Source organism: Chiloscyllium plagiosum, chromosome 50, assembly GCF_004010195.1.
Source record: "Chiloscyllium plagiosum isolate BGI_BamShark_2017 chromosome 50, ASM401019v2, whole genome shotgun sequence".
NCBI lineage: Eukaryota > Metazoa > Chordata > Chondrichthyes > Orectolobiformes > Hemiscylliidae > Chiloscyllium > Chiloscyllium plagiosum.
In genome coordinates, this window is record NC_057759.1 from 7,708,583 (window position 1) to 7,734,206 (window position 25,624).

At 42.1% G+C, this 25,624-nt stretch overlaps 1 protein-coding gene and 1 long non-coding RNA gene across 6 annotated transcripts in view; one reads left to right on the forward strand and one right to left on the reverse strand.

The window, feature by feature from the left end:
• On the reverse strand, window positions 1-24,226 carry LOC122544480 (immunoglobulin superfamily member 1-like). Of its 5 annotated transcripts, XM_043683716.1 has the most exons (10): window positions 24,211-24,226; window positions 23,476-23,650; window positions 18,687-18,710; window positions 8,147-8,446; window positions 7,439-7,539; window positions 6,995-7,193; window positions 5,308-5,607; window positions 3,574-3,873; window positions 2,647-2,940; window positions 1-249 (listed from the first exon to the last, which is right to left on the reverse strand). In XM_043683716.1, the coding sequence occupies exons 2-10, from the start codon at window positions 23,510-23,512 to the stop codon at window positions 158-160; spliced, it is 1,647 nt and encodes a 548-aa protein (XP_043539651.1). In that variant the 5' UTR covers window positions 23,513-23,650; window positions 24,211-24,226; the 3' UTR covers window positions 1-157. The 5 variants fall into 5 exon arrangements, with proteins under 5 accessions (XP_043539651.1, XP_043539652.1, XP_043539653.1 ...); XM_043683717.1 differs by lacking the exons at window positions 23,476-23,650; window positions 24,211-24,226 and adding an exon at window positions 22,332-22,420; XM_043683718.1 differs by lacking the exons at window positions 23,476-23,650; window positions 24,211-24,226 and adding an exon at window positions 19,858-19,947.
• Window positions 22,521-25,624, forward strand: part of LOC122544482 — a 29,490-nt gene continuing 26,386 nt past the window's right edge. The window contains exon 1 of the long non-coding RNA XR_006310357.1: window positions 22,521-22,605. This is a non-coding gene — a long non-coding RNA (uncharacterized LOC122544482). The remainder of the gene's footprint in view (window positions 22,606-25,624) is intronic.

Consider the following 25,624-nt stretch of genomic DNA (forward strand, 5'->3'; position numbering starts at 1 on the left):
GAAAATAGAATCACTTTATTTACGTTTGATAAACGAGAGAATACAGTTCAATCACGCAAATATGTAAACTTTGCAACGGTTTCGTTATTAACATAATTTTGTCAAAAGATGGGCTCCTGAATACTTTCTGCCTTCATGGTGCATTGCTGGAATGGGTTTATTCTGTTAGCAGGATGATTAAACTCCCAAGAAGGACAAAGCCAAACAGATACAAAGGACTAAAATACACATGGGATGCTCCGTTCCGGTCTATAAAAATGTGAAGACAGAAAAAAGAATATCAACAAGAGATTTCTTCTGTACACCGAAAATACCAGTTGATCTTTCTGTCTTTCCATCTCCTTCGCCCCTTTGGTTCCCAACTTGTTTCCAATTACGTTTATAACTCAGACAAATCTTATCCTCAGGTCCAGATATACCCATGGCCCCGTACCTCCTCCCTCTCTCTGAACCCAACGACACGATATAGGCAGGAATTTAGCGTCAAGGTGAGTCCATTCGATTAAGAGAATAATAAATGAAAGGACTGGAGAAGTCTGAAGATAATAGTTAGGATCAAAGCATAATTGAACGTTTTGAACATGACACTGAGAACTGTAGAGGTTGGAGGATATTCAAGCGATAGAATTATTGTACACAGTTCTAGTCTCCATAGAATCCCGACAGTGTCGAAGTAGGCCCTTCGGCCACACTACCTTTCAAAGAGTAACCCACAGACCTATCATTCACAGGTACGGGCCACCCCCGGGGGTAGGGTGTGGGTGTGGGTGGGGGTGGGGGTGGGGGTGGGGTGGTAATGATGATGAAGAAAGTGGGTGGCACGGTTGCACAGTGGTTAGTACTGCTGCCTCACAGCGCCAGAGACCCGGGTTCAATTCCCGCCTCAGGCAACTGTCTGTGTGGAGTTTGCACATTCTCCCCATGTCTGTGTGGGTTTCCTCCAGGTGCTCCGGTTTCCTCCCACAGTCCAAAAAATGTGCACGTTAGGTAAATTGGCCGTGCTAAATTGCCTGTAGTGTTATGTGAAGGGGTAAATGTAGGGGAATGGGTCTGGGGAGTTGCTCTTCGGAGGGTCGGTGTAGACATGTTGGGCCAAAGGGCCTGTTTCCACACTGTGAGTAATCTAATCATCAGCCCCTATTATCATTTGCTTAACCCTCAATAATGCATCGAACCTCCACATACCTGAACACTATGGGCAACTTAGCATGGCTAATTCACCTAATCTGTACATCTTTGGACTGTGGGAGGAAACCCAAGCACCCGGAGGAAAACCACGCCAGGGGGAGAATCTGCGAACTCCACGCAGACAGACTCCCAAGACTGGAATCGAATCAAGGTCTCCAGCACTGTGGGGCAGCAGTGCTAACCAATCAGCCACGCCGCCACCCTGTCTCCTTATCTGAGGAAGGATATACTGGCTTTGGAGGTGGTGCACAGGAAGTTCATCAGGTTGATTCCAGAGACGACGGGGTTACCCTATGAGGAGAGATTGAGCCGCCCAGGGCTGTACTCGCTAGAAATTAGATGAACGAGAGAGGATCTTCTAAAAACATTAAAAGTTATTAAAGTTTAGAAAAGATAGATGCAGTCAAGGTGTTTCCGCTGATTGGTGAGATTAAGACGAGGAAACATGGCTTCAAGATAAGGAGGAGTGGATTTTGGACAAAGATGAGGAAGATCTTCGTTTACCAGAGAGTAGTGAATCTATGGAATTCTGTGCCTAAAGAAGCAGCTTCATTAAATATGTTCAAAACACAGTTTCTGCATGAAAGGGAAATAAGGGTTATGAGGATATTACAGTTTGGACGAATAGGGACGAGATTGTAGATGGATTAGCCATGACCTTTGTGAATGGTAGAGAACTCTCGATGAGCCAAATGGCCAACTGCTGCTTTTATTTCTATGAACATCTGAAACTATGATAGCGGAGGTGCCGAGAAATTGAGAGACGTGAAATGGTAATGAAATGTTTAACGTCTGAGGGAGGCTATAGAGTTAGTGAGGCCATGGAAATATTTGAATATATGCTGAGCATGCAAGACATTGAGAAGGTTATAAAAACATTGAATAGCCTATACAATAACAGGAAGAAGAAGTTGAAAGATGCAGAAGATGTTTGTAAAGTTGCCAAGAGACATAAATGAGGTGTGTTGGATAGTAATTGAATGGAGAAGGAGAATTGTTGTGGATTAATGAAAAATAAATAAATTTATCGACATTTCTGTTCAAAGGAAGACTAGAATCTTATTATGGTGACCATGCTGGACACAGAGCTATTAAAGTCATTGAGTACAGCATATGGGGAAACTGAAGATTACAGAGCATGGTCAATTTGGACCCGTGCAGGGAGTGACATAAAAGTCAAGGCAAGACTGAAAAGAAGTGTGTAGGTGGGTAACAGCAGCGTACGAGCCAAGGCAAGAATAGAGCACGCCAAAGATTCTGAAGTGGAATCGTTGGCACAGATATCACGGGATCCATAATCACATGTTCATCTTGGGGAAGGACAATCGTGGCTTCAGATATGGCCCGAGATTAATGATATATTCAGGTAAAGTGAGGGCAGTTTTCAGTATTCCACAGCGTATATGTTGATCTGATGTGTACATTCCAGATCATGCTATGAAGAACATTGTCACTTACCTCTCACTGTTACCAGCACCGGTTCGCTGGTTGGTGAATAATGCTTCGTTTTATTTACTTTTCTCGCGTATTGGCACTTGTATTTCCAAGTTCCAGCTCTTGTTAGGATGTTGAAAGCAGTGGATTGAACAAAGCCTGCTACCGATTTGGAAAGAGTCTGCTCGCCAACTTGATAGAGATAATACCAACCACCAGAGCTCAGAATGGATCCTGAGCAGGTCAGACGAAATGTATTCCCTCTATTGACCACCCCGGACGGTGGGTGTACAGAGATCATGGCCGTCGGGAGAATATCTGAAATTGGAATGGCATAAAGCTGAATCGATACAAGTAGATTTGATGGCAATTAGAATCAATTAAGTTTCGGTTACATGACAAACGTGGAGCACACACGACACACTTTGGAACAATAGCATGACTCTATGAGAATTATATTATTCTGACATCGGCGTAGACATTTTCACAGACCTAACCTCCTGAATCCACTTCATCATCCCCACCCCTCATTGTAAGCACTGGGCGAGATCTGTAATGTTGGAGAATCAGGCATATACTATCAAACTTCAACTCCATCAACGAGCCACCTTACACCTGTTGGCAACAGAAAGAATGCTCCACCATCAGAGGACGCTACATTCCGCATAAGACTTGAGTTCAGAAATGGTTTCCTCATTTACCAGCGAGAAACAATTTCCTGAAATAACCTAATCAACCCCTGGAGGGAGGCATCATTCACCGTGCTGCCCACCAAGCTTTTAAACACACTGTCAATTGTGGTGTCATGATAAATAACTTCTCCATACGTCTACAGGCGCAAACTCTTGAGCCATAAAATCAGATAGTACATAGGAATAAAATGCCATTATGCCAAACGGACGTTTTAAAAATAATGACATTCAGAGACGTCTTAAATAACATCATCCTTACCAGTTATATTGATCTCCATAAAGTCACTGAGGGGTGATTTATAAACTGCTCCTTTCACAATAGCTAAGCAATGGCAGGCGTACAACCCACTCTCCTTTGGCTCAAGGTCTCTCATTTTGTAGGTGACTGATACCTCAGAATCTGACACTTGCCGTGTAGCAACAGGTATCTTGCCATATTTCTTGTTCAATTGAGAGGTCTGACAGGGGTAGTTGCTGCTGCAATTAATCTGAACGCTGTCCCCGACTGTAACGACACCAGAAGCTGGCAACACAGATATTGTTGGCTTTGGTAACTCAGCTGTAATAAATAGAGATCACAGAAAATTAAAATGTCTATTAATACACAGAAAATAAAAGGAAACAAAGATGAGCAAATTTGCATTGGAGTCTGAAGAATACTTGAAACATGGTACTAGAAAGGAAAAAATAAATGCAATGTATTTATGTTTTAATGGTGATTTCATACATCGCCTTATCAATCAATTCTAAAATGTGCATTCAATGGTTGGGGAATGAGGTCGGGGATGTGGGTAGGGGTGGTGTTTGATGGGGGGTGGCAGTCTTTCAGCGATCATCATCTAAAACTTCCATAAACTCTAAAGGACGTAGGATAATTCTATTATACCTCGCAGCACAAAACAGTAACGCCCAAACATGGTGACCAACGAAATTTGATTCCAGTTCCTATTAATCAAACATATCATTCCTTACATGAACAGTCTAACACTGTAAAAAGTACTCTTGATTCTTGCTCTGTTTATATTTAAAATTGTTCAATAGATGTTAAACTAGTAAAAGAAATTTGCATATGAATGACAAATTGTCTTAGATCCATCTTGTAATGGACCTTTTTGGCAGATGTTCTCGGAAGCCTGCAAATTATTGTGAGATTCCAGTCCTATATTGTCGACAATAAACAGTGCAGAAGCTAAAATCAGTAAATTCTGACGTTGCCAAAGGAGCAGCTTATACAAAGAGGTAAAACTACTTCCCAAGTGCGACATTACTTTTTTTTTCAACCCCCACACTACCACCTAAGTGCGGTAGTGCTTATTTTATCCCCAGCACCCATGGTGTGTGTGTGCAGGTGGGAGACACAGTGAAAGACACAAAGTGCACCAATCTTTTATTCAATTTCCACCACCAGGAAGATAGGAAAACACCCGGGTGGCCAGTGACAAGCACTGCCCTTCACATCAAGGGACAGTGCTGTGTGATCAAAACAGTGAAGGGGAGGGTAGGGACTAAATCAAAATAGAATTGGAGGGAGAAATGATGCACTCCACTCCCTGCGGTGCCCACCTCTCCTTGAACAACTCCAGGGTGTTGGTGGACACCGCGTGCTCCTTCTCCAAGGACACCCGGGCTCTAACGTAAGTGCGACATTACTAAAATGCAGTCGGATCAACACTATTGGGTACTGATCAAATGGGAAAATAATTAGCAGGTTGCAGCGTTAAATCATCATGCTGTTAACAAACATATTCCTGAACACCAAACAGAAAGATGGAGCTGAGATCACAGTTGCAGGTAATCCTCAGTGCTGCAAAATTTTCATGGTGTATGCAAAGAAACAATCATTTTGCAGAATGAACAATTAATAGCTAAAATGAAAGAACAGATATGCTACCATGCAGAATATGGAATTCGAATATTACGGTTCGAAAATACTGAAATTGGGATTTTTTGTGAGAATGTGAAATACAGATGCTTCAATGCATATATCACTCACCAGTTACAACGATGTTCACAAAGTTACTACGTAACGTTTCATATACCTCTCCATTTGCCATTTTCATAAAACTGCAGCAGAACTTCCCACTTTCAGCTGGTACAAGATCTTGCATGATAAAGGTGACTGACCATTCGGATCCGGAGTTATTGTGAACATCAAAAGGTTTGTTGACATATTTCTTGTATAGATGGGAGGCGATGCTTGGCGAGCTGGAGTTACAGGTAATTTGAACTCGCCCACCCACACTTATGGTACCAAAGGCTGGCTCCATATGTATCGTTGGCTTTGAAATATCATCTGTAACGAAGCACATTCAAGCAGAATTTGGCAATTTTGTCAAAGCAGTGGAACCATTGTTACATTGTGATGGGACAATTTTCGCGCTAACAGTGTGGAAGTGAGGTTAACCAGTCTGTTATGAGCGTCGAATCCCAAACATTCACACGCACACAAACACACGCACACACACACATACTTCAGCGAAGGGAAATAATTTCTTACCATCGATTCTCGCAGCCACTTGGTACATGTTGTCAGTTTCAGTAAGGTTGTTAATTGTTTATCTTGACGAATAAGAAAGTTGACTAGTCGATCAACATTCTCCTCATACTCCATTTGCACACATCAAAACAACGTCAGAGACCCACCCATGATTGCTGCGAGGCAGTGAAGTATTCAGCTGCAAATCGTTGGGTAAATCCAACTTTTATACATTACAAACAGTTTATTTATGCAAATTTATCACAATACCCATAGTATTTCCAGCTGTATTGGGGCTTGGTATACTCAATTTTCTGGACAGTTGGCTTGTAATTCAGTGTTGAAACTTTATTGCTGGAACAGCACAGCAGGTCAGGCAGCATCCAGGGAACAGGAGATTCGACGTTTCGGGCACAGGCCCTTCTTCAGGAATTGTTTAATTGCCCTTCCTGAAGAAGGGCCTGTGCCCGAAACGTCGAATCTCCTGTTCCCTGGATGCTGCCTGACCTGCTGTGCTGTTCCAGCAATAAAGTTTCAACTTTGATCTCCAGCATCTGCAGACCTCACTTTCTCCTGCTTGTAATTCAGTGTTGCTCATAACGTACTTTCAGTTCCTGCAACAGCCGAGTTTAATATGAACTTCCTTCTTCCCCACCTTTCTCCTCCCTTGAAGCCTGGTGGTCCTCAGGTTAAGCCACCACACAGAGTAGACATTATGGAATTAAAAATGGCCCTAAGTGTGCAGTGGTCCAGGCCATGAACGGCTTGAAATGAAACTGCTTATGCAACAATCTGAAACACCGACAAACATTTCAACTGGAAATGCATAAAAGAATGGTAAGGACAGAGCTGCAGAAGGTAAAATCTCCATGGTATGGCTGACCTCCCGTACAGTTCTATCGTTGGAGAAAGTCCGCCGATGGCTTTCTATTCAGAGGGCCATGATACATCAATGGAGGGGAAGGCTGAGGAAGAGGGACATTAAGATCGGCTGTTGCAGGAATTGAACCCATGTTACGAGCAACATTGGAGTGCAACACAAACCACGAGTTCAGAAAACTAAGCTTATGAAGCTCCAACGCAGCTCCTAAAACACGCTGAAGTGCAGCAGGCTTGCATGAAAACAAAAACAGTTCAAATGTGTAAAAGTTGGAATGTTACGAGAATGATGAGAGCGATGTAATTTCAGTAGAATTTTACTTACATGTAACATTCAGCTTTACAGTGTCACTACGGGATGAAGTATATTCTGTGCCTTTTAAAGTTTTCGCAAAACTACAGCTGTACTCTCCACTATCCAGCGTTTCAAGGTCTTCAATGGTGAAGATAACTGTCTGCTCAGAGTCTGATACGTTCTTAGTTAATATAGGAATTCTGCTATTATTTTTGTACAGACGGGCGATGTGGCTTGGATAGCTGCTCGTGCAGTTGATTTGAACCTCTCCCCCTACTGTCACCGCTCCGGAGGCTGGTTCTAGAGAAATCGTGGGTTTTGGAATTACACCTCCAAAAAAAAAATAGAGGAACAAAATCAAATCCACCGTCCTTAAATAAGCTGGTGAAGCAGAACTTAAGAAATGCCGAGAAACGGTGCAGGAAAAGGTCAACACACTGGTCATAGGAATGGCACAAGTTTTTGACGGGCGATGTGGCTTGGATAGCTGCTCGTGCAGTTGATTTGAACCTCTCCCCCTACTGTCACCGCTCCGGAGGCTGGTTCTAGAGAAATCGTGGGTTTTGGAATTACACCTGCAAAAAAAAAAGAGGAACAAAATCAAATCCACCATCCTTAAATAAACTGGTGAAGCAGAACTTAAGAAATGCCGAGAAACGGTGCAGGAAAAGGTCAACACACTGGTCATAAGAATGGCACAAGTTTTTCAAATGATGACATTTGACAAATTTGCTTGTTTAAGGAAGTGAAGGCTTAGTGGCAAATTTTATTGAGATGTTCAAGGTAAAGAAATAATGGGGAGTGATATGTAGGAACTTTTTTTTCCGTTGGCTGCACTGTTTAGAATCAAATGGAAGGTGATGTGCAAAGGAAGCAGAAGGGCTGACGATGAGTTTGGGGCGGGAGAAAGGGCCAATATGACAAGTCATTTTCATCTCTAATATGCTGACTGAAACGACAGCGGTAACAGATCCAATTGAATATTTCAAAAGTGTACTCGAATACGTTGTTGGCAATGAAAGTGGGGGATAATGGGTAAAAGTAGGGAAAGGAAGATTATTTGAAGAAACAGCATTTAAAGACAGAGCCCATTCGCAGAAGCCCTGGATGTCCTTAACTGTGACGTATTCATTTATTATTTGTATTGGTTTTCTATTTATAACCTGATTAATTATGTCTTACCTGTTATGATTAACTCTGTGGGCTCACTGAGACGTGAATATTCCCAAGTCTTGTTGTTGTCGAAGAATTTTTGATATTTACACATGTAAGAATTGTGTCCTATTGATGTCCTGTCTTCCCGATTCTTCAAGGTTGCAGCGTGGCTCACGTCAAAGATAGACGAGATTCGATGAGTGTAATTCCTGTAGAATTCAACATTGCAGCGCGTGAGAGGGAAATGGCAGATCAATAAAAATTCTTCTCCTGGCAGAATTATCTTCAGTGGTGGGTCCACGGTCATGGTTGGTTGGGGTAGTGCAACTAAATGATGAACAAAACGTAAAACATTTCATACATGATACAACCATTCATTCGTTAATCATTGCAACATGATTCAAGTACAGGGGCAGGAGTGTGTTGTTGCAGTTATACAGACCCTTGGTGAAGCCACACCTAGAAAGAAGTTCGTGCTCTCGAGGGACTGTCCTGAAGGTTTAGCAGTCTCATTCCAGGATACCGGGACTGATGTATGAGGAGAGATTGACTTGGTGAGGATTGCTTTCACTGGCATCCAGATGAAAGTAAAGGGATCTCACGTAGACTTATAAATTTCGACCAGGAGTATACAGGGTAGATGCAATGAGGATATACCTGATGGTGCTTGTGTTCAGAAGCAAGAGTCACAAGCTGAATATTCGAGGTACACCATTTAGGACTGTAATGTGGGAATACTCCTGCACCCAAAGATTGGTGAGCCTGTGGAATTAATTACCACTGGAAGTAGTTGATGCCAATGCATTGAATGTGTTCAAGGGGCAGCAAGTGCAGCATATGGGGCGAATGGGATCAAAGGTTACGGAGAGAAAGCAGTGTTAGGCAAGAGAGTTGGAAGGTCAAGCATGATCGTGATGAATGGCAGAACATGCCCAAAGGACAGAATGGCTTCCTCCTGCTCCTATCGGCTATGATTCTATGCTTGACTGTGTCAGCCTCATCCACGATTATTGTTGCCGCATCCACAATGTTATAATGTGCATCTGACAGTGCAAAACTTAGGATCTAGCAGGAAATAGAACATATTGTGTTGATTTCCATCAGAAAACTAAAATGCCACAAGTCCGAAATGAACGTAAAACGTCCTGAAGAAACTGAACAGATGTGATAGCATCTGTGGAGTGAGACACAATTGAAATTATTGCAGTCTTCTTTGACATCTACAGAATAGAAATGTTCTCCCACATTTTTGAAGATAGTAAATCTGCAATTATTTCAATGAAGTGCAGGAATAAGGCGGGCCTGTAAACCTGCATTTGCGTCAATGCCAACAGTGGGACTTTCAATTGAATCGGCTTCAGAAGGTTAAGGTGAGTTGAAGAAGGAAATAATGAAGCACACAAGTTCAACATGTTTCAATGAAAGGGTGCAAGCATCAATATTGAGGGATGCACAGTATTGGATTCGGAGAAAAGAAAGTGTGTTATAGCAGAGGCCGAGTGTTTAAAATAGCTAAATGAGATGTTATTTTAAGACAGCTAAAATGTGATATGAAAGATTACTTGCAGTTAAAGGAGTAGGAAATACCAAGTTCACTTACAGGTGTACTAAGGGTAAAAGGATACACTGTTTTGAGAGAAAAAATAGGGCCTGATAAGAATCTGGTAATTCGTGCATGGAGCTAAAGGGTGTTCCGATATTTCGAAATAGATACCTTATGCTGGTGTTCACAGGTGAGAACGATGATGTGTTACAGAAATCAAGGAGCATGTCTCTGGTGGAATTAAAAACATTAGCATGATCAGTGGTGAGGTTCTGTGTGAATGTAGAACAGAAAAATCCAGGACAGGATGAAATGCATTGCACGTTGTTGACTGGGGCGCTTGTGGAATTTTCAGTTGCTCTCTGACTACAGGAGAGATATTAGATGACTGTAGAACAGTCAATGAAGTTTCGAAATTCAAGAGGGAAGCAAGAGATTAAAGAAACAGTGAGTCTTACCTCGCTGTTGGGAAACTGTTGGAACTAATTCTGAGAGACAGAATTACTTTACATTTCGAAAGGGAGGGATTAATCAAGAGCAATCAACATTATTTTGTTATGCAGCCTTCATGGCAGACCAACTGGATTAAGATTTTTTTGTAGAGATGACCAGTGGTGTAGATGACAGAAATACTTCTAATATAATGTTCTTGGACTCCGAAAGGCTTTTGATGCATTGGATACTCATAACAAAGATAGCGGTACGTGTGCTCCAAGGATATTTGACAACATTAAGCTAGAATTAGCTAATGGCAGGCAAGAAAGTATGATGGTTGAAGGATGTTACTTATCCAATTGGAGTCTGTGTTAGGGGGTCCCACATGCGTCAGGTTTGGTGGCCTTGGTGTTTGTGGAAAAGAGCTGGACTGGAATACAAACAAAGGTGAGGTTCTAAAAGTTGAAGAAGATATTTTAAGTTTACAGAAATGTACAGACAAGCTGGTCAGATAGGCTGATCAGCGCCAAATCGAATTCAATCCAAGAAAAAGAAAATGTGGAGGATATACCCTTTGTATGTCAAACAATGTAAGGAGCATGTGTTGAACGGTAGGACACGGAATGGAACCAAAGATCAGATGGTCATTGACCTGCTTGTATACTTAAGGTATCAAGACAGTACAATAAAGTTGCTGAGAAGACACATGCCATAATTTCCTTTCTTGACCAAGACATAGAAAGAAATTGCAGAGACGATATGCTGCAAAGGCAGAAAACGTTGGGTAGACAACAGCTCGGATGCTAAATGCAGTTCTGAAATTTAAATTATAGAAGGGTGCGACCACACTGAAGATGGTTCAGACAATCTGAAAAAAGGCTTTGCTTGGTCTACAGAGGATTAGTTATGAAGAAATATTAGACAGTCTGGGGTCGATTTCCTTATGCCAAATGGAATTGAGAGGGGACATAATTGAAGTGTACCAAATTTTGAGGAACATAAATAGAGTACACAAGAAGAGAGTCATCGGATTATTGGAGGAAACAATGATAGATTTAAGATTATGGTAGTGTAGACTGCTTAGAGGAAATGCGTGGGAAAAAAAGACATGTGGTTAAAATCTCGAACTTGCTATCTGTAATGTTGTTAAAGACAGAAACACTCATAACATTTCAAAATGTATGTTGATACACATTTGAAATGCCAAAACATGCAATTTTTGGGGGTCTTGTGCTAGGAAATTGGATTGGCATTGTATAATGGTTGTGTCGACCAGCACTTTCAAGATGGGTCTAAGGACATTTTCTGTGTTATCCATCTCTGTGACTCAATGATTTCACAGTCTAAAAAAAACGATTCACTCAATTTCCCTTCGTAGTATAATTGCATGATCCAAAGCAGCATTCTTATGAACGTTCATTTTGCTTTCTTTTACCGCCAACTGCCTAACTTTATCGCAAGCAGATCATTTCTTTGGAAACGTGATTTTGACTCATCAGCAAGGCCAAATTCTAGAAATGACAGCACGCTATTTATTAATTAGCGGCTGTATTCCCTGTTTTTCTTGTCGCAAGATATTGTCGCAGAATAAAGAAACTGACATGGCGTCACGGCATCAATTCTGCTTCTTAAAAGTCACAGATTTGATACATTGTCGAATGAGAGAATTCAGATGGCACTGTCGACGGACCTGTGGAATGAGCTTTTGAAATAATTTAGTTTTCTTTCCCTCGACTTTGCTGTTCTAATTAGCAATCTATTTCTCTTCTCAAATAAAATACCTCACGCGGTGCATTCCAGAATCTCCCCACGTATTGTGTGCAAAAACATTTTATTTTTCTGATGACATTTCCCTTATCAATTAACTGTTTGCAGTTCTGTCCGTTTTCCACATGCACCCACGAGAGGAAGAAGTTTCTCCCGACCTTCCAGATAATATAATCAAGTGAATAATGAACAGAGCCAGACTGGGTGGGAACGGGTTCAAATCCTAGTTTCGCAACCGGTGAAGGATTAATTCCGATGATAAATCGGAAATGCTTCTAGTGTCAAAGCTGTTCTCTGAGTATGGACAAGGCGTCGTTATGTCAATAATTAGATCTATGCGTTTGTGGTTTCACCATAATAAACGTAAGTGGAATCAGTTTATGTTGAAAATGTATTCACATATTCTGTGATATTATTAATCTCATACAGCAGGTTGCGAATGCCCTATATTTCTCAAAATGGTCCCTGTATTGTCAAGTGTTGGGGTTTGGGCAGTGTCGACTGTAGTTAGTTGTGTAATTTCTTGTTCCTTTTTTCTTTGAAGTCACGTTGAGAATATGGTGTAGTTGGTAAATTGGCTATCAGTTAATTAACTACATCAATATAGGATAATAAGCTGACTTTAAATCTCTGAATTAGAAAAGTATGTGGTATTTTTCCTTCAAACCTTCTGGGTCACGAATGCCTTTAAAGGAGGTAAATCTGTTGTCCTTGCTAATTCTGACCATCAAATGCCAGAATTCAGCCTAAGTGCTTGGCTTCGAATTGCATGCTGACACTGCTATGTGTCACAGTGATCAATTCTGTCACTGTGGATAGCCATCTCCCTTAGTGATTTCCTAGTGTCTCTGAGGTGGGCACCCCGTCAGTGAGGCACACTGATTAAGCTTGTGTGAAGAATTAACGATGCTACCGAAAATGTCTCTCTGAAATGACGACACGCAGAGGAGTTCCTGCATCGCTGGTATTGAAGTATTGCAATTGATCTTTAATAAACATAAGTGTATATTCTTCTCTCTGAGATGTGATTCCAACTAAAGCAAGCTTTTCGTCAATGGTTTCCAAAGACCAGAATTTGCTTGGGCTCCTTGAAATCATAATCAATCTGATGCTGCCTTCATGTCAACGTTATTCGTTCTCACCACAGCTCTCTAAATTTCCAAATGCTTACCATGAAGAATTCGCAATTTATCTCTGGCCAGTACTGTCTGCAAAATGCATAGTTGTCCAATATAATTACGAATTCAGTTTTATCTGTATCTGTATGCTCGAAATAAACCAAGCTAATTACTTAATCTTATTCTGCAGGAAAATGTAACACTGGGAATCTTTGAGAAGCATTAGAACTCTTGGAATTGATCACATAGAAATGTAACTAGATAAAGAACCCCTCAAATAATCTAAGGAAGTAAAATTTCACGCCAAAAGCATTTATGTTGTGCATAAGCAACCAGTTTTGAAATAGGTGTGAACCAAAAAGATCAATTTAAAGTATTTCAAAGATTTGGCGTATGTACAATGAACCATCTGGACTTCTGCTGCCTTGCATCAGTGGTTAAAGCAATAATCAAAAAGTGTGATGCTGGAAAAGCACAGCCAGTCAGGCATCACTGGAAGAGCAGGAGAATCAACGTTTAGAGCATAGGCCCTTCATCAGAAATGAGGCTTGTGGCCCAAGGGGGCTGCGAGATAAATGGGAGGGGTGGCGCTGGGAGGAATGTAGCTCAGAATGCAAACGCTAGATTACATTAGGGGTGAAGGTGATAGATCGGAGAAGAGGTTCAAGTGGTATGTGGGAATGAAAATGGACAGATATGTCAGGTCAAGGGGCCTGTGCTGAGTTGGCTGGTTGTATCTGGGATAAGGTGGGAACAGGGGAAATGAAGAAATTAGTGAAATCCACATTGATCTCGTGTAGTTGGAGGGTCCAATGGCGGTAGATGAGGCGTTCTTTCTCTAGACATCGGCTGTTTAGGGTTAGGAGGTAGAAGAGGCCTAGTTCTTCCATGTCCTTAGAGGAAGTGAAGGGGAATTTAAAGTGTTTATCTACTGGGTGGTGGCTTTTTTCATGTGTATGTCCCAGAGATCTTCTCTGAAACATTGAACAAGTTGGCATCCTGTCTTCCGAATATAAAGTAGACCAGATCAAAGCAACTGACAGGGTAGATGATGTGTGTGGAAGTACAGGCAAGTATCTCTCGGAGGTGAAAGGATCCTTCGGTGCTTTTTGTGGAGATAAGGGCAAGATAAAGGCGGAGGTTTTGCACTTCTTGCGGTGTCAGGAAAAATGCTGGGTGTCAACGGTGGGTGGCTGGTGTGCATGCGCCTAACGAGGGAGTCGTGGAGGGAATGGTCTTTCTGGAATGTAGATGGGGATGGAGAGGGAAATATATCCCATGAGGGTTTGTTTATAGTGGCAGAAATGTCAGAGGATACTGTGATGCATCAGGAGGTTGCTGGGGTGGAAGGTGACGACCACCAGGGCTATGCCATTATTCTGATTCGTGTGGTGGGGTTCAAGCATAGACGTGCAGCAAGTGGAAAATGCTCTAGACTGCATTGCCGAACGCGTCGCAGGGGAAATTGTGGTCTTTGAAGAAGGAGGTCATCTGCACTGTTCTTTGTTGGAATTTATACTGCTGGGAGCAGATGCGGCTGAGGTGGAGGAATTGGGTATATAGGATAGCATTTTTACAGGAGGCAGAGTAGGAGGAAGTGTAGTCCAGGTAGCTGTGGGAGCTGCTGGGTTTGTAGTAGCTGTCCGTGTTGAGTCCGTGGCCGGAAATGGGGATGCAGAGGTCCAGGAAATGGAGTGAGATGTCCAAGATAGTCCAAGTGAAGGTTAGGTCTGGATGGAAGCTGTGAGTGAAGTTAATGAACTGCTCAAGCTCCTCGTGTGAGCACGAGGTAGCGCCAATACAGTCATCGATGGAGCGGAGGAAAAGGTGGGGATTAGTGCCAGTGTAGCTCAGAAGATGGGCTGTTCCACGTAACTGACGAAGAGGCAGACATAGCTGAGCCCATGCGGGTGCCCATGGCTAACCTTTTGATCTGGAGGACGTGGGAGGATTACAAGGAGAAGCTGCAAAGGTTGAGGACCAGTTCATCCAATCGAATGAGAGTGTCAGTGGAAGGCTTCTGGTTGGGTCAGCATAAGAGGAAGGAATAGCACTTTCTGTGTGGCGCCGTGATTCCATTGATTGAAATACCTGCCTAGTAAATAAGAGCTCTTGGGTTCGCATCACAGTAGCGCCTGCTCGTTGTCTTTGCGCTTCAACTTCTCACAAGTATCGTGCCATGCAATGCAACATCCTTCATTATGGAGTTCAAGGCAGCTAAAAGGGAGGTGATTCACTTTGGGAAGAATAATAGGAAGGCAGATTACAAGGCCAATGGAAAGATTCTTGGTAGTGTGGGTATACAGAGGGATCTTGGAGTCCACGTACATCCATCCCTGAAAGTTGGCATCCAGTTTAATAGTGCTGTTCAGAATGCATACGGTGTGTTAGGTTTCATTGGTCGAGGGATTGAGTTCCAGAGCCGCAATATCATGCTGGAACTACACAAAAGGCTAATGCAGCCTCACTTGGAATATTGTGCATAGTTCTGGTCGCCAAATTTCGGTAATGTTGTGGACACATTGGAAAAGGTGCAGAGGAGATTTACCAGGATGTTGCTGTTCTGGAGGGAAGCTCTTATGAGGAAAGTTTGAGAAACTTGGGTCTGTTCTCATTGGAAAGAAGAAAGCTAGGAGGGCATTTGATAGACATACAAGATTATCAGTCTTTTACCGAGGATGATGACATCAGCTTGTGCAAGGGGGGTGTAACTATAAATTGAGGGGTCATAGATTTAAGACAGATGTCAGAGGCATGTTCTTTACTCAGAGAGAAAAGGCGTGGAATATCCTACCTGCCAATGTATTTAATCAGCCAGTTAGGGAGATTTAAACAATCCTTGGATAAGCACACGGATAATGATGGGATAGTGTATGGGGATTAGCTGAGAATAATTCACAGGTCAGCGCAACATTGAGGGCCGAACGGCCTGTTCTGCGCTGTTTGTTCTATGTTCTGTGTTCTAAAAGGATGGCTTGGAGGCCTTTGTCATGATAGATGGATGTGTACAGGGACTCGATGTCAATGGTGAAGATGAGGCATTGTGGGCCGGGGAAACAGAAGTCATGGTGAAGGTGGAGGGAACGTGTGTTGTTGTGATTATAAGTGGGGTGTTCCTGGACCAAGTGCGACAGGACGGTGTCAAGGTAGGCGGAGATGAGTTCAGTGGGACAGGATCAGGCGAGATGATGGGTTGACAGGAGCAGTCAGGTTTGTGAATTTGGGTAGGAGGTAGAACCGGGCAGTCTGGGAGTCCCGGGTTTGAGTTTGGAGGCTATGCGTGGGATGTTTCCTGAGGTGATGAGTTTGTGGGTGGTCTGGGAGTTGGTGATGGGACGTGAGGTGTTGGTCGGGGGGAAAGGAGGAGAAGGTGTCCCTGATGTGGGGCTTGACTCCTGCGAAGTAGAGGTCCATAGGCCAAACTACCACCCCAACCCTGTCTGCAGATTTGTTGGTGACGTTGGTTTGCAGTGGAGGGAGTGGATGGCTGCGCATTGCAAGGGTAAGAGTTTGAAGTGGTTGAGTGGGATGAACAAGTTGAGGTGGTCCATTTACAGGCTGCAACGGAAAGGAGGAGAAGGTGTCCCTGATGTGGGGCTTGGCTCCTGCGAAGTAGAGGTCCATAGGCCAAACTACCTCCCCCACCCTGTCTGCAGATTTGTTGGTGACGTTGGTTTGCAGTGGAGGGAGTGGATGGCTGCGCATTGCAAGGGTAAGAGTTTGAAGTGGTTGAGTAGGATGAACAAGTTGAGGTGGTCCATTTACAGGCTGCAACTGGAAATGAAGACATGGTCGATGCTGCCCTCCAACGTATCTCATCCACTTCCTCCATTTCACACTTGAACACCACCCTTCCATTGCAACAATGACAGAACCCCGCTGGTCTTCACCTTCCATCGCACCAACCTTTGGATACATCACATTATACTCTGCCATTTCCGCCAACTACACACAGACGCCACCACCAGGGATATATTTACATCCCCACCCTTATCTGCATTCTGGAAAGACCATTCCCTCCGTGACTCCTCTGTTAGTTACACGACCCCACCAATCCACACTCCACTCCCAATATTTTCCGCTGCCATTGAAAGAAGTGCAAAACCTGCATCCACACCTCCCTCCTTAGCTCCATTCAAAGCCCAAAAGCATCCATCCACATCTGACAGAGAATTGACTGTACTTCAAGACACATCATCTAATGTATTCATTGTTCTCAATGTGGTCTCCTCTACATTGGGGAGACAGCATGCTAACTTGTGAAATATTTCAGAGAACGTCTCTGGGACACACGCACCAAACAACCCCACTTCCCTGTGGCCATTCACGTTAACTCCTCATCGTACCCTCCCAAGGTCAAGCAAGAACTAGCCCACCTCAGCTGTCAAATCCTAACCACCTATTATCTGGAGGAAGAATGTCTCATCTTCCGACTTGGGACCCGACGGCCACAAGGCATCAAAATGGAGTTCGTCAGTTTCCTCATTTCCTCTCTCCCCACCTTATCCCAGATCTAACCTTCCAACTCGTATCAGCCCCCTTGACCTGTCGTACCTGTCCAACGTCCTTCCCACATGTCCGCTCCACCCTCCTATCGGACCTATCACTTTCACCCCTTCATCTACTTATCGCATTCTCAGCTACTTTTTCCCCAGCCACACTGTCCACCTATTTAACTATTGGGCCACAAATTTCATTCCTGGTGAAGGACTTATGCTCGAAACGTCAGTTCTGCTGCTCCTCGGATGCTGCCTGAGCAGCTGTGCATTTCCAGCACCACACTGTTCGACTCTATCAAAACAGCATCTCCAGTCCTCATTTTCTCCAAAGTAATAATCGTTTGGAGAACAGGGATTTTGTTTTCGTTCCAGCCAGGTTCGTCTGAGTGCACACAGGAAGTATGAACACTTAAATGAACACAAATTGTCTTTGAATCTAATCAAGGAGTTGGGCGGCTGATAGCCCAGTAACCCTGGAGAAATATGCAGTTGGGCAATGACAGCGCAATTACTAGGGACTATTACTGTCCCAGTGGCACCATTCAAAGACAAAACGCTAATCCAAGGTTTCATCTCATGGTGGCAAAAAGCTTACGGCAGTTGCGTAAAAATCAGTGCGAATTTAATAACTTTTATTTTGAAAAAGCACAAAGGCTATGAGGTTTTCCTGAGGAGAAAATATGGAAGCATGGAATTATACAGTACAGAAGATATCTTTTAACACTCCAGTGTAGACTGGCAAAAAACACTACGACTGCTCTAGTCTCAGTTTGCACCATTTGGCCCACAGCATTGAATATTATGATACTTACGTGCTCATACAAGTTCTTTTTTTAAAATGCTATGAGATCATCACCGTGAACTCTAGTTCCAGCCATTGCTTCCGGGTCATTCCATCCTCTTGGTGAAACAAAATCTTCACAAATACCCTGTAAACCTACTGACTTTCGTTTGAAAGCAGCATTCCCGTTCGTATTAACCCTTAAGCAATGGTGAGTTATTGCTTATTATTCAGTTTCCTCATTCTCCGTCCTCTTATACACAGACTATCTAATCGCAAGTTCTCCTCAGATATAATTGTGTAAATCCTAAGATTTGCATCATCTCTGCCTGTTTCTTGTTGAGAGTTATCATTGTCAATACTTAAACATGTTCGCCAAACAGAAGTATCAGTAAGAAAACAATAGAGAATATGGGTTACTCACAGCCTTGAGCATCCAGCGAGGCCACTGCAATAGATTACACAGAAAATGAAATTAATTAGAGAAGATCCGAGTTCAAATTGTTCAGATAAAACTGGACAGACAAGAATTGCTGTTAAAGCAGAGAGCTGATTTTTCTTTTTTTAAGATGAAAGCAGTATGGAGGGAAATGTTGGTAACTGTGTGTGGGGAAGACAAACATATTTTAATGCAGTGAGCGGCTATGTATTTGGACTGCATTGCGTAAGATTACGTGAAGTATATTGATTCCTGAGTTTAAAGACAGGAACTGCATATATAGAAGAGGAGAATATGATAGTAAAACATGACAGTGGAATTATTTCAATACGATTCTCAAATATACATGTCACACAAAGTTGGTCAGTGGCTTTTAGTAGTGCTGTATCAATCATTAGTATTCCGATAAAGCAACAGGTAGTGGACGGTGAAGATCTCAAGCAGAAACACCAAATTCTGAAAAGGTTTTGTAGATGTGGAAGTGTCTTTGGAGAGAAAACAGATAAAGGTTCCAGAGCAGTGTCGCTGCTTCAGAATTGACTCATGTTATGGTAGTTGTGAGAGCTGCAGTGAGAGGCCTGAGTGTAATAGGGTTCAAGTGGGCAGAAAGAAAAAAAAACATTATTCAGTTCAAAGCAAGCTGTTTGTTCTTTTAACACGTAAAGTTTTGTGGTTGTTCAATGTTTGAATCAAAACATCAATTTATCAAGGCGTACTTCAAAGAACTTTCACAACAATTCTGAGGTTACAAAATGCCATCGATGATGGTGTTTTACTTTCTTCATGTTGAAAGAACAACATATTCTCGGCAGTCTAAAAACAACATCTCATTGGTTGGTCAGTGCCCTGCTAACTCCGTGAGCGTATTCTCAAATTCAATTTAAATGAACATTGTCCACCAATGTAAAAATAGACTTATCCGACATTAAGTGCCGTACATTTTCCGTCGATAACCTATAATCAATGTATTGCCCAAAACAAAATGGCTTGGGAGAGAAAAAATGCAACAAGGTACAAAAGCAGGAACAGAAGTCACCCATTACGTTCCAAGAGCCAACTCAGCCGAGCAAGAGAATCTTGGCTAATCAGATCCATTTTCCTGCCATTTTCCCGTAACCCTTGATTCCTTGACTGATCAACATTCTTCTTATCTTACCCTAAAATATATAGGACTCTTTGCTTGCAGATTTCGTGATACGGAAGTGCGATGATCCAGAATCGGCTGTGGGCACAAAACGTCGTCATCATCTCAGTCTTCTTTAGATGATCCTGTATACGGTGGCTCAGTGGCTAGCACTGCTGCCTCGCAGCATAAGGGTGCCAGGTTCGATTCCAGCCTCGGGCAACTGCCTGTATGGCGTTTGCACGTTCTCCCTATATCTGCGTCGGTTTCCTCCAACGATGCGCTTTTTTTTTCAGGTGAAATGACCATGCTAAATTGTCCATAGTGTTAGGTGCGTTAGTCAGAAGAGGGTGGGTTACTCTTCGGCGTGTCGGTGTGGACTTGTTGGGACAAATAGCCTGTTTCCACACTGTCGGGGATCTAATCTATCACAAAACCATCCGGTTCAAGACATTGCCTTGTGAGGTGACAACATTTCAGAAAATACTCTCTCAAGCTCCTAAATAATCCAATTTGCATCATATGAGACAAAAAGCTTCAAACTGAGGATCACCCTCCTCAAATTTCACTGAATTGGCCCAAAAGAAATAGTTTCATCATCTTAACGAACAAAACACCTCTCATAGTTCTTCATATGTGATCTCATCAGCATTTCTAACAGTTGCAGTAAGACCTCCTACTCTTGCACTCTTGCACCCATTCCATGGGCCAGCTGCTGTCTGTGTGTGCTCGTTTTCTGTGATTTGTGTACGAATATTCCAAAATATCTCTGTGTTGCCGAATTCTGCAGGTTTTGTTTACATCTAAATAACACTCTGGTCGTTTGCACTTGCTTACAAAATGAGCAATTTCACATTTTCCCAAATTATAATCCATTTGGCAAAATTTCTGCCTACTTACTTAACCTATGAACATATCTGCAGCACTGACATGTCTTTCATACTACCTATTTTTGGAGTTTTCTGCATATTCTGCATATTCGAATTCGTTTCGTCTTACAATTCAGTATTATATATTGCAATCTGTTAACAATCCTTGCGCTCCTCCCAGTGGCATCTCACGGTTTGCACTGAACAATGTGAGATACCCAGACTTATACCAAATTTATGTCCATTGGCCTCTTTAACATAGGTTATGTTGAAATGCTCGGCTCTGGTTCGGGGTTGAATCAAAAATTATTTTAACAAACAGATAGTCAACAAATTGGAAACTTGCAAAAACGGGGTGACTGGTAGAATGGTGGAAGTGCAGAACCGGGTATTGATATTAGAGTAAACACCTCAGTGTCAGATGACCGTTTCGCTTCAAGACTTTACTTACTTTAATAAGTTCTATGTCATTGTGTAAACAGTACATGGACACTGAAAGTCATTAAATAGTTCGGGTAGAGTCTTTATGAAACTCAAAACGTTAAAAAGAAAGCGTTCACAAAAAAAAAGGAAAGCCAACAAAACGTTATGAGAGCTGTTATAAAATGAGAAAATGCTTTAAACGGTTAACAAATTATAAGCAATCAAAATCAATTACGCGATTAGGAAGGAGGAGGAGGAGGTGGCAGAGAACATAAAGCAAGAAAGAGAGCGAGGTATGCAATTGAATGTAATCACACTGGCAGTTGCGTTGTACTGAAGAATCACGAAGAAAAATAACATGAACAAAATATGTGGCCTGTTTAATAGAAAATATCATATTTTGAGTGGGAGGTGCGGTGTACAGAGAAAGAAAGCGTAAGAAATATATTCCTCATACAACAGACGCTATTAGAATTCCAACATTGTTGCTTGTAGATGATGCATTATGTTTAGTGAGTGAAGAGAATTGAAATTCTGTAGTATGGGCTATGAAATACGGTTTGTCAGCTATCTGTCCTTGTGCATAAGCTGCAGTTGTGTAATTAATCAACTAATGAGAAAGCAAAATGAATGTTCAAGTTATTCAGAGAGAAATGGCAGGTAAACGCAGAAGAGATAGTTTAGAATAGATTTCCGACAGTGTGGAAGCAGACCCTTTGCCTGAACCAGTCCACACGAACCTTCTGAAAAGAACCCACCCAGACCTATTTCCCTCTGACTAAATGCACCTAGCACGATGGGCAATTTAGGATGGCCAATTCACCTGACCTGCATACCTTTGGACAGTAGGAGGAAACCGGAGCACCCGGAGGGAAACCCGTGCAGACGCAGGGAGAATGTATGGAGGAACTCCACACCAACAGTCACCAGAGGTTAGAATCGAACCGTTGTGCTGAGAGACAGCAGCACTAACCATTGAGGTGCCGTGCCAGCCCACAGTGTCCTGTTGAATGTATGCAGATCACTGTGGAGACCACAAAGCCTTTGCTATTCTATTGTTCTTGAGCATTGAGGAATTTATTTGATTTTAAAGAATATCAGAGCAGTTCCACTCTGTTGGTTTGTGTGAGACAATACTTGGTTGAGAACGAAACGTTCAGCAGGAACAAAACTTTCAAATTGATAGTTTGAAAAATGAGTGGTGAAGTTACTTACGCATAGAGCATTCTGGAGTGGCTTCTTGCGGTGCCAAAACATTTTAGCTCTCTCTCGTGATTGAACCTCTAACCAAGGGCAGCAAAGTTCAGCATGCGATTGTGCAATTAAAGGTGGAGGTGAGGAAGCATGTCTCAACTTTAATGGCTGTAAATCTCTGGAAATCTTCCAACTAAGGGATAAGTGTGTCTTTATTCATGATTGAGTTCAATCGATTGCTAATTTGGAACCTAACTAATCCTTCTAATGAGAACACATCCAAGTCGGACAGCAGGTATGTTTCATTAAGTCATAACCGTACTGAATAGAGGTGAAAGCTAAATATGCTGAAAAGCTATTCGTGATCCTATTGCTTATATATTTACTTGGAAGAATACTTTCAGCACCTATCAGGCGGATATCAACTTGTGCGTCACGCAGCAAGTTTACCGTAATTCTTAATTTGTCAATTCTTGATTTACAGAAATGTTGCAAAATTCAAATTTCAACATTGCATTTAAACTTTCCTAATACACGACGACATTTTCGTTTGAAATCCACTTTCTCATCTTGCTTTTGATACTGTCTGATATGACTTAAGAACAAAATGTTAAGACATTTGTTACGTGTATTTGAACTTTGGTTTTCTTTAAAGAGACAAAGTTATATTAGTCCATTGAATTTCCAACAAGACCATAGTGGCACAAATTTAAATTGAAATTGTTTATGTGAGGAATGTGCACAAAACTTCAACAAATCAACAATCAGAAAGGCGAGAAGAAAACAGATATTTGCATGGTATGGATACTGATGGCATGGATAGAATATCCATTGACTTGTTAGGCAGAAGACAGATGTCAAGAGGAGAATTGCCATAATCATGGTGATATGATGAGACATTTAGGTATTGTGCAAACTAGTGTAGGTTTTAACGTGACTGACAAGTTGAGTAACCCATGGAAGAAGTCGACCGGGATGATCAGATCTATAAGTGCTGACGGGGATTAAACAGAGGGAGAAACCCCAAGGGATGTAACAGGATTGCAGTGTTGAAAGCAGAGTGAGCACCGAGAAAGAAGTTACGTCATTTCATTCTTTCCACCAAGGTTTCATTATAAACGCAAATGAAAATCCTTAAATGAGGAATGAAAACAAAGATACTCACCAAACATCAGCAGAGTTGTTAAGACTCCCATCTGCATAAGAGATTTCGAACAATCCACAACGTTTGGAGGCAAACGTTTTCTGGCTGTTCCTCTGACTGAGAGCAGCACTTGAAGTGTGCCAAACAGGACATTGCGAAGAAAGGAAACTAGTGGCTTGCATATGACGTGTCAGAGCTAGTGAATTAAAATAAATGATCAAAGATGTTGTCAAACTGGATAGGGATGCAGTGGTATGTTTTCACAAGTTCAACCAAGTTCTATTGCACACGATACAAAGCACATCATCAGCTGTGCCAACCCAGGAGCAATAGAAAAAGCGAGATCATCGTTGATCTCAGGCAACATATTCTGCATTCTCTTCCCCGCCACCCCTTCCATTCCTTCCACCCAGGCCCCACAGCCAACTGTTCTGGCGAAGGCCAGACCCCCTCAAAACATTTCAAGAAGCTGAACCAGACCCTCACTTATCTATTTGTTTTAAACAAGTATAGAATAGATATTCCACGAGAGATGCAGCTGTCCCAACCACTCAGTTTAAAAAAAAACAGGATTCATTTCAGGCATATGAATAAATTGTGAACAGAAGAGAACCGAACTTAGAATGATATGATTTTACTGAAAACCCAATCGACTCTATCACAACTTAATTAATGCTGTTCCAAATACTTGCATTATTCCCATTTAAAGAAAAAAACTTGGCAAAAAAAAAGATAAAATCAAAAACGTCATCTTACAGTAGAGAGATTTCTCAGCGAGAGAGGAACAACATGGAGCTATTCAATTGGATCCCGAGCAGCTTCTCTGGGTTCCCGGCTAAAAATCGGCCAGCAGCTGCAAACAGAACAGCTGGCTAAAACCAAACTAAACCAAACCCTGAACTGGGAGAATTAGTCACTCTCCTTTCATTGTGTAACGATATTTAAAAATAGAACATTTAAAAGCTTTATGAAGTAGATATTTCCAAAAATATTGGAACCTCTGCCATTGTGATACCCTCTGAAAGAAAAGGGCATTGGAACCATTCCTGATGAAGGGATGATGTCCGAAACGTCGATGCTCCTGCTTCTCGGATGCTGCCTGGCCTTCTGTGTTTTTCCAACACCACAATCTGAACTGTGAACTCCAGCATCTGCAGTCTTCACTTTCTCACCCATCATAACCTTGTGAAAGGAGCAACGTCGTCACTCGTGCCACTCCATCCAAAATCCACACAATGCTTCGGAAATATGTTACAAATCGGATCTACCTCCTGAATCTCGCTTGTGAACACCGTCCAGTCGTTGTCGTCCACCCAAAGAGAAACATACGCGCTATTTCTATTTCATGTCTCAGGAAAAGGGAAGCCCAAAACTAAATACTTCGTGTCCAACGGCACCAGCATGAATATTTACCTATTAAAAGAGGATCGCAGCTGATGGTCATGCCACACGGGCTACTTAGTTTAATATTCAACTTGCCACAGTGAACTTGACCGACCTTGCTTTTCTCATAAAATAAGGGTGCCTGTTTCTGTCTACACTGAAGAATTAACTTCACATTTTTACCAGGCAAAAAAAAACCAAGAAGATAGAAACATAGAAATATATGTATATATATGAAAGAGAAAAAGATCATGAATAGACCATTTGGCACATCCAGTCAGGTCCCATGTTCGACATACTGACGACTGATCGCAAACTCTGGAGACTGTTTTCGCTTTCTCCCATATCTTTTGACCCCTTTCGCCATAATGACAATATAAAGCTCTTTATTAAAACATTCAATGAATGACCTGAACAGCGTTCATTGGCAGGTATTCCACAGGGTGAGTAATCGCTCATGAAGACATTTCTCCAAATCATAGACCTAAATTTCCGATATTGTATTCTTAAGTCCCATGAAAACAGGAAGGACGACAAATGCTGTAAATAAGAAACAAAAAAAAAGAAGTTGCTGGAAAATCTCAGCAGGTCTGGTCGAATCTGTGATCAGAAATCAGGGTTAACTTATCGGGTCCGGTGTCCTTCCTGCACATCCTTCACTTTTTGCAACGACGTGGATATTACATATTAGGTAATGGACTGCAACATTTTGCTGGTTATTTATGTCTCACCAACAGATCTATAATTTCCTGCTTGGCTTTTTTTTATACCTGATCCATCCTTCGAG

Coding starts and splice junctions, on each gene's coding strand:
- LOC122544480 (XM_043683715.1), bottom strand. CDS start 19,796: ATGGATCTGATTAGCCAAGATTCTCTTGCTCGGCTGAGTTGGCTCTTG. Junction 8,447..18,686: donor CTCGCTGGATGCTCAAGGCT/GTGAGTAACCCA, acceptor TTCATCATTTAG/TTGCACTACCCCAACCAACC. Junction 5,608..6,994: donor TGTAAAGCTGAATGTTACAT/GTAAGTAAAATT, acceptor GCTTCGTTACAG/ATGATATTTCAAAGCCAACG.